Genomic DNA, 9,674 nt, shown 5'->3' with positions numbered 1-9,674 from the left:
CAGGCCGGGCCTCGAGAGTTCTCGTGAGACCCGCGCCCATCTCTAGACCACATAAATCACAAACTGTGCTAACATAATTTCTGCCCCTTTCGTGGCAGCCACTCAAATACCCTTACTTTGTTTAGTTACTTCGCATTTTTGCAGAGCACTTCGTATGCGAAATTCTAGATTAGAGCCCTGCAACAATTAGCTGCAAAATGGAATTGGTTTTTTGTTTAACACACTTTTTTCTTAACTCCAAAACTCAATCGAACAAGACTACAGAAGCATGAATATTACAGTGCGTTATTAAGATTACAGAACCATTTTTTGGTCGCGTTTCGATAAGTATCTATTTATAGACACAGTTTTTTAAGCCCGTACTCGAAAATTAAATTTAAAAAGTTATAAAAAAACACCAAGCTTGCTATAGAGGCTCTTGTATGGTCAATACAGATAAAGCATATTTCACTTTTTTGATTACTCGCTCATTCCTCCATTAAATGGAAAAGAAACCGATTGTTGAAGGTCGATCCTTCCAAAATACCCATAAATGTCGAGCTATGACATTTATATTATATTATAAATATATATTAAGTATTTATTAAAGGTCGAGCTGGGCTTTGCTCACTTTTCTATGCTCAATTTAAGTTCTGAAAATTTCATAAGGATCGGAATACAAACACCAAAATTAATCAAGAACGCATGTCTCATGCATTTGGTGGAGCAGAGAGAGCAACTAATTCGTGTGCATGTACTGAAGGCATAGAATGTATGGAGGGTATCTGCCCCTCAAGCAGTCCCGACTTCAGCACCCTTCATATACCTCATAGAGGGTATTATAGTTTTAAAAAAAAAAATGTGTGGGAGACATCTCATAAAGTATATAATAAATATATATGTATGTACATCTCCATCTGTCCGTCCGTTCGTCCGTCTGTTTGCCAGTGTTTCCGTGTCTATCTATTTCAATGCAAACTAGTCTCTCAGTTTTAAGGCTAACGCCTTGAAACGTTGCATAGGTAACGTCGGTAATGGCGGAATTGGTCCACTATATAGGAACGTCAAAGGAAAGATCGGTCGAAAAGCAGATTCTTGTAAAGGCAACATGTTAGCTAAACAGAACTATGCTGTTCATGTATGAGTCAATTTTCTATTTTCCAAGGAATTTTCATTAAAGCAAACACTTCCTAGCTTCGCTATTCTCACATATAAGCATAATCGTAAGACAAATGTCTAGAAGGGTATTGGATCTTCCGCATGCCGAAAATATTCTTAGTTTATCGTTTTATTTATTTTTTTTTTTTTGTATTATATTTATACTGCATGCATTGCCATAATAAATACATAATTACGATAATATTAAAAGCATTGTCGCTGGCTAAACGACCATAAATCAGATAAGTTTCAGTGCGAAATGGGGCGAAAAGTAAGTGGGCAGGTTCCTTGAGCACAAACAGGACACTGCGATGCGGTAGGAAGGATGCTGAGCTAATCAAAATTGAATGTTCCTATATGGGATATATACTTATAATCAGTTATATGGCTGTTCGGGCAGTCCGGTTTGTGTTTTAAACTTTTAAATCAAATTTATTAACTGTAATTTATGGTGTGTGATTATCGGGAAAAGAGTTTTGTTTTATATATAATATATATTCATATCTATGACAACGACTGCAACACTGTTCAATTCTTCTTTTCTTTAATCACCATCATTGATTTTTTTTCTTTTTTGTTGTGTGCGTGTGTATGTGTGTGTGCATGTGTGTGTGCATGTGTGTGTGTGTGTTTGCATGTGTGTGCTCTTGGCTGTTGTTGTTGCAGCTGCTGAGGTTAGCCGCTAATCCTTGACAATTAGCTTGGCCCGCAGCAGCTTTTCCAACTTCAAGCAGAACTCGGATTTGGCAATGCCCGTATCCAATAACACTTCCCCATCCCGTCGCCTCCTGACCGTCAGCGGTGGATCAACGGTGAGCGGTGTCTGCCGCCCGGACCGCTGCTGTTCCACTACATTCAATGGTGGCGTCACCGCACCCGTCCCAGGCGATTGCCTACCACCGCTGCTGCCGATGATGCCGCCACCAGCACCACGCAAATAGTTGTAGCCCGGAAGCCAGCGGCGCAGCAGACGGTCCAATCTGGCCAGTGGTCGCAGCTTGGACACGCTGCTGTTGCCGTTGATTATATCAACGCCGCCGCTGCCGCTGCCACTGCCACTGCCACTGCTGCTGCTGCTGCTGCTGCTGCTCGCGCTGCTGCTGCTGCTTGCGCTGCTGCTGCTGCTGCTGCTTCCGCCAGCACTATTAGTCTGGACGAGCCCGCAGTCCGGTCGCATCTGGTGCCCGACCATGTTGCTTGTGCGGCTGCTGCTGCGGCGTGACATCTGATTCGGCATGGAAGTATTTTTTGGGGTTGTATTTTCTGAAATAATTCTTATTGTGCTGACCCAATTATAAAAAATGACAATTCCAACATTTCGGCCAGCTTCAAGTTTCGGCATTGACAGAGCCCACCCAGGCCAGCCTGATTGTGACTGTGACTCTGCCAGTGTGTGAGTGAGTAAGTGTGTGTGTGTGTCTGTGTGTGTGTGTGTATGTGGGTATATATATATCCTCTATATATGTAAGAGCTTGGCCCGTTTGACTGATTAACAGAGTGTTCGGTGTTCATTTTGTGTTTCTGAGACATTTAATGGATTTAGTGATGTCTTTGCCAGAGTTCAAATTAAACAACGTTTTTTAATCCAATGCTAAATATAATCATATCATTAAGAACATCTCTTAAAAATTCAAAAATATATATTATTTTTTTTTTAATATACAATCCGTTTACGTAAAGATTAGCCTTCTTGCACTCTATAATTTGTTCAAGATTCGTTATTAGATTGGAAAAATAAAACCCTTTTGGCAAATATTGCCATTTCTGATTTATTAACACTGCTTGTCCATATTCGTGATACGTACGAGTGGAAAAATTGTAGATCTTTGCAGTGGCGGACTTGCAAATTTGAATTCCTTAATGCCAACTAACAGTAGCTATCCATAATGAAAGCTGCTGGCTAGCAAAAAAAAATAAAAACGGATTTTCAAAAATTCCAAATGCAGGTGTGAAACAATTGATGAAAAACTATTGACTACAACTTTTTCTAGTAGCATGCCCAATTGTGGTTAAAGTTCATTTTCAAATTTCTAAGTAAAAGTATTTCAAACTTGATGCATCGTTTGCGGAAAATCCACTTCGCTTAGCTCAAAGTAAAATAAATAAATTCATGGAGTTAAATGGAAAGGGGATGCATACAGTTTAAAGAAGAAAACAAAAACACTTGATACGGGCAAAGCCGGGTACTAATAATCGTATATATGTGTGTGTGTGTGTGTGGAGGTACGTGCTGATAGATCACAGCAGCTATGCCATTGCGGTACGTACGTGCCGCTCCTGCTACTTTTGCTCTCCTGCATGCAGCATGCTGCATCCTGTGTGCCGCATGTTGCATCCTGCTGCTTGATTTGTCGCTGGGTATTATGCGCTTAATGTGTGTGTGCGTGTGTTTGTATTTGTGTGTGACCCCTGAATGACAAGGCACTTTTAAGCCATGCAACGACAGTGGCAAGTGCAACCAACCCAAAAACACCTCCGCCGCCTCTTCCTCATCCCTCATCCGAATAAATCTACACAGATAAATGGCACGATTGCAACTTTAAGATTCGCTTTGAAAAACTTATGTTTGCTGTTGGAGAGATTGCAAATATTTTTTATTCTTTAAGAACTTAACAATTTTTATATACTTTTAATTATTATGTTCAAGTCCAAAGTCTCTTGTTTCTTTCTTATATGACTCTCAGCCAAACTGGTTTCCACTTATTAACCAGCTTAAGCCGCAAATTTCAATCTTTTTATCTGTATTAGTCGGCCATTTTAATGGTTAGATTCATTTATGGGGTGTTTTACAATTTTCGAAGAAATGGAGGTCCGAGATTTGTTGGTTGCCATTTCGCGCTCAATTTAATGTCCAAGGATTTATATGGAGAATCATTTAAAACATGTTTGACATTTTTAGCAAAATCAAAGCTTCCTCGGTGGAAATCCGATTTTCAGAATGTTTACAAAAGTCATGCAAAAATCGTACCATCAAATATTCTAAATGGACATAGGTCAAAGTTTCCTCCCCCCCCCCCCCCCCCCCCCCCCCCCCCGTAACATGATCAAATCTCAAACGATTTTCACGAGATTTGGGCCTTTTTTTTATGGCTTCGCCTCTAGATAAAAATCGGTCAAAATTATTGTAGGTAAAAGTACATTTAAAAATGCAACCTTCAAACGAAAAACGTATTTCATTTTCAAATTTTATTTTACACTAAACCAAATAAACTGAGTGTAGCAAAAGTTTCAATAAATGCAACTGGAACTAGTTTTTAAGCTCAATATATTTCAGTTTTAAATGCAAGTGAAACAGGAACTAATTACAAACAAGCTCCACGAATAGAACAGAATATAGAGGATAGGGATACAAGCGGGGGCAACCAAACAAGGCAACAAATCTAATTTGCCACCGCATGTGGCACACGTGTGTGCATGTGTGTGTGTGTGTGTGTGTGTTTGTGTGTGGCACAAAAGTAAACAATAATATTCAATGGAACACCACGCTCACATAATATAATACATAATAAAACTGCGTCAAGTTTTAGTTGCGGCCAAGGAAAGGGATTGCGGCCAAAAGATACTCCAGCAGTTGCTGCTGCTATATACATACATACATACATACATACATATATATATATATATATATATATATAAATATGTATATGTATTTGTTGCTTTGCTTATCTGAAAGCGTTATAATTGAAAAAGTTTTGCGCTGTGTGTGTCGCTGGCTTCCACTTGACTTGCCGTTCACACTTAATATTTCACTTAGAGGAGCCGCATCCGCCGCCTTAAGACTGTTGCCTCTTAGCCTGGCTTGGCTTGGCTTTGCCTTTGACTATGGCATAAAGATGGCAGATAGGCATGGGCATGGGCATGGGCACAGGGCGTGGCGCTGCCATTATGTGGCTCTCACTTGGCAGCCAGCAGGGAGATGACAGTGTGGGCCAGGCCCCAAGCCCACAAAGCCACTTAACAGCCGAGCAGCTGACATTGACAGACAGCTGTGCGCGAGCAACAATACGATCTGATCTTACCGAAGCTACATACATATAGCTGTAGCTCCATTTGGGCCGCAACCTGCCAGGGCTTATGCTCTATCTCTTAGATATGTTTTATGTGTTTGTTTGTGTATCTTATTGTGTTTATCATGCTCATCTTGTTATTCATTATTTACACGCTGCACAGGAGCTACCGGAGTCGAAGACATTTGCGCCAATTTGCATATTTCAAATTAAATTGCTGCACGATGCTATGGAAATTGAGCGCAGCACAAGAGAACACAAAACAGACACTGAAACTGAAACTGAGACGGTGGCAAAAAAAAAAAAAAGAAAAAAAAATACAAATACAAATATACATAAGAGAAAACGCCAAAAGCATCTTAAACAAATTTTAGATCAAGATTTCATTTAAGGAAATTTCTATATTTAAATTTAATAAAATTAAGCTGCCAGCTCTAAGAAAATGCTACTCCACAATTTTCGTACATAAATCGTTTTTCAGGGGCAAAGCATTTAACTGTAAATGCTTTCGTTCGTAATTGTTTAATGCAATTTTTAACTATAATTTAAAATATCACAGAGATTTAAACACGAAAAATGTTCGGCATGCCGAATATTTAATACCCTTCTATACACATAGACCTATGAGAAAATTGACAAGTACAAGATTCGGTTCGTCTTGATAAACTACAATTGTTGTTCATTCAGAAACCTATATTTCGACCGATCGTACCTATAACAGCTATATAATATTATCGGCCGGTTCGGACGGATCCCACATTTGTACTGCCTGTCTTTCTGCTGAAAGACGGAACTATGCACAGTTCCATCACAATTGCTTTACAATTCAGACTAGTTTGCTTAGAATAGTCATCGATATATAGATATGGCTTAGCATTTGACTTACCTGTTTTTTGTTCCCAATGCTTCCTTTAATTTTCGTTAATCGTAGCTAGAGCTCAGTGTCAAGTAGACAGTCGGGTGGCTCTCAATAGCGCTGCCCGCCTCCAGGAGAGGCCTAAGGATCAGGTCCTTTTCACTGTCACCTCTAGAGTCGGCTAACTTATAGGCTATCATCAGGCAAGTTCAGCGCAGGAGAGTTGCAGGAATAAACGCTGACACTCTAGACCTGGCTGCTGAAGCTCTAGCTCCAAGATGCCTCTGGACTCAGATGAACTTGTTTCTCGAATCCTTGTAGAAATTGCACAATTTTGCTTAAGGATGGACGTGTGCAGCAAAATTGTATTGCGCAGGCCGTGGTATCGGTTCTTGCTTCGCAGCTTTAAGCTTAGCTCCTGCTCAGCTTTGAATCTGGCTGGTTTCTCTCACGTACCCAGGTAGAGACCTATAACGATAGCATTATGATAATATTGTTATTATTATGATTGAAGAAATATAAGGAATTAGTTTACCTAAATTTATAAATTAATATGGCATTCAAATCAATGTCAAACCCTTTCAAATGGTTTTAGAGGTTTTTTGCAAAACATTTATTTTTGTGCTGAACTTTTGAAATTTAAACGTATTTCATGTTGAAAATGTTAATGCTGTTTTGATTATTAATTTATGTCCGTAGGCCAATTAAGCCTTTTGTTTGGGCCCGTTAATGGGCTGCTAATTAATTTGTAAGCAGGCCGCATAAAATGCGATAAGCCACCTTTCACAAAACAGTTTTTGGCGCAACGCATTCAATGCCAATACAAATGATTAATCCACAACTTATGCACAGCCAAACACACTCAGTTGCGCGCATGTGTGTCAGGGTGCTTGTGTGTGTGTCTGTGTATGTGGGTGTGGGTGTATGCCGTTTCCGTATCCGTGCAAAAACAAAAAAAAAAAAAAAACAAAATGGCTGGCAACAAAAGCTATAGCAAACCACGACTGGCTGCCGTTGCAGTTGTCAGTTGGCAAACGGAAAATATTAAGTTACATAGCCGCTTAGGCAGGCTCAGGCAAGGACAAGCTTGCCAGGACATCGCATGCTGGCAACGGAAGTTTGGCTCACACACACACACACACACACACACATACGCACACATACAGGCAGACGCACTTGAAGGTTACCAGCCTGTGCTGTCTGGCCGCTTAGCCACTAGACTTGCAGCTTAAATTACCTAAAGTGTTGCCTACTTTGCGGCGACCCCACAAGTGCCAGCGAGAACTAAAGAAAAGCCCACACAAAAGCAGTGAAATTGAGCGGGGAAAACCTCTTATTAATCAGAATTTAGATAAAGCAAACGCTGGTGTTGTCAGAATTAATTAAGCTTACAGCTGTAACTAGAGTAAAAATTTACGTTAGCTCTTACGGATTGGGCTGTGCGTTGATCACCAATCACTTACTCACTCAGTCAGTCAGTCAGTCAGTCTAGACTGATTGAAGCACTGAACGATGTTAGAAATAGATACATTCGAGCATTACCAAGTGTTGAAGCAAACCACATTTGGAATAATCAGCTTAACAAAATGAATACATTTTAGGCCAAAGCATTTAACACTTGCGAGCAGGCAACATCTGAAATATTGATGCACGGCTGGGGTAGCCCAAAATCACTACAGGAATTAGGTATAGGAATTAAACCAAAGGCCAAAATCGCTGCAGCTTCATAACTCACATGTCTAATAATCAATTAGCCCAACGCACTTACCACAATTTCGTGTGGTTAACAGGAAATGTGCATGCGCATGTGTGCGTGAGTGTGTGTGTGTAAGTGAAAGAGCTCCTAATGAGGCAGTCATAATTGCCTGCACACTGGCAATCAGAACCAGAGAATGCAGCCACAAGATGCAGCTGACTGCGGCGCGAATTTATGAAAAAAAAAAATATATGTATATATTTAAGAAAATATTAAAATTAATAAAGAATATCGCATAACTATCAACAAAATGAACCAAGTAAACTCTTTAAATTCAGCAGAAGATGGTGAACAAAAATTAAACGAAATAAAATTTTGTTTCATAGCTGCGATTTGAGGCATTTTTCTTTGTTGAAGACAAACAAACTTTCGTGTCAAAATTGTCTGTCATGCTCATTACAAGCTTAAACTGGATTAAATTTTGACTACCTTTGTACTTTTTCTTGAAATAACAAACTATACAGTCCGGCATAACCGACTACATTATTTTCCTTACAGTCCAAAAACAGCTTCAAACTAATTAAACCAACATAAAATAACCAAATATTTCCAGAAACAATTACGTTTTCATCTAAATTTAGATATTTTTATCAAAAAGATATTATTAATAGGAATATTACTATTAAACTCGGCTTAAGCTAAAAATAAGTTGAAGTATAGTAAAACTTAAATTGTGGCGTTGCTTTCGCTAAGGGTTTTAAAACAGGGTAGGTTTTTTTTGCGCTTATCGTAAAAATATATACGTTAGCTTAGTTTCATAAATTTCCCCAGGGATTTGTATGAAAATTCGCCATAAGTCCCACAAGTGATAATTTTAGGTCGTAGATTGTGCCTTATCCAAAAGGGAAATATATATTAAGTCCCATACGATATACGATTCATATCGTCAAAAGCTTGCTATAAAATAAACAAAAGCATAACGCCGCAGGAAAAGCTCAGTTTGGCAGAATGTGCAGACTCACCAAACTCACCAAAACGTCCCAAAGCAAGGGGAAGTTAGGGGAATCGAGCGAGTTTTGAGTGAACAAACATTACTCTAGATTTTGGAGAAAATTCACTCAGTTATTGGTCCAATTCGAGTGGCAAATCGCAAGCAGCTCAAGAGCCTGTCGATTATCGTAAAAATATATGCGTTTAGCTAAGTTTCAAACATTTCCCCAGGGATTTGTATGAAAATACGCCATAAGTCCCACAATGGATAATTGTAGGTCGTAGATTGTGCCTTATCCAAAAGGAAATATGCAATAAGTACCATACGATATACGGATCATATCGTAAAGTTTGCTATAAAATAAACGAAAGCTTAACGTCGTATCAAAAGCTCAGTTTGAGCCTGATGCAGTGCATCAGCTCTCCTGGCAGAATGTGCAGACTCACCAAACTCACCAAAATGTCCCAAAGCAAGGGGAACTTAGGGGAATCGAGCGAGTTTTGAGTGAACAAAGATTACTCTAGATTTGGGAGAAAACTCACTCAGTTATTGGTCCAATTCGAGTGGAAAATCGCAAGCAGCTCAAGAGCCTGTAACACGCTTAAGCGGGGACTGATCCGATCGGGCGCTGTGCACGGCGGCATGTCCAGCTCATTATGAAGTTTTTGTCTGGAACTAAGTGCTTCCGATATTAGCCGCCATCAGCTGATAGCCGCTCCATACGAACTTAAATATTCAAGATAGAAATAGGATGCGGCAGAGGGGCGGGGCCAACGATTAGATGACAGGCTCGAGATTCGGGGAAATGAGTTGTCAAGCGACCGGAGGCGGCCCAGCGCCGGAAAAGCCAATTAATTTGACAGCGGCCATAAACGAGCAGCAGGCGCAACGCAGTCCCTGCTGCAGCCCAAAACGCAGCCATGCGGAATGCAGAGAATTGTTATAATGCTGAAGAGAAGAAGGAGCTAGGAATCGGGCGCCGGGTGA

The 9,674-nt window shown here is 40.0% G+C and overlaps 1 protein-coding gene and 1 long non-coding RNA gene across 2 annotated transcripts in view; both read right to left on the bottom strand.

The window, feature by feature from the left end:
* LOC138911793 (uncharacterized) overlaps positions 1-9,674 on the bottom strand; it is a 64,836-nt gene that overhangs the window by 6,158 nt on the left and 49,004 nt on the right. The window contains exon 2 of the long non-coding RNA XR_011417441.1: positions 6,031-6,468. This is a non-coding gene — a long non-coding RNA (uncharacterized lncRNA). The remainder of the gene's footprint in view (positions 1-6,030; positions 6,469-9,674) is intronic.
* Positions 1,730-2,467, bottom strand: LOC6635556 (putative lysozyme-like protein). Its single transcript, XM_032439785.2, has one exon. The coding sequence runs from the start codon at positions 2,372-2,374 to the stop codon at positions 1,820-1,822; it is 555 nt and encodes a 184-aa protein (XP_032295676.2). The 5' UTR covers positions 2,375-2,467; the 3' UTR covers positions 1,730-1,819.

This window comes from Drosophila virilis, chromosome X (genome assembly GCF_030788295.1).
Source record: "Drosophila virilis strain 15010-1051.87 chromosome X, Dvir_AGI_RSII-ME, whole genome shotgun sequence".
Lineage (NCBI taxonomy): Eukaryota > Metazoa > Arthropoda > Insecta > Diptera > Drosophilidae > Drosophila > Drosophila virilis.
Note: the sequence above shows the minus strand (reverse complement) of the source record. Positions and strands in the feature narration are given on the sequence as shown.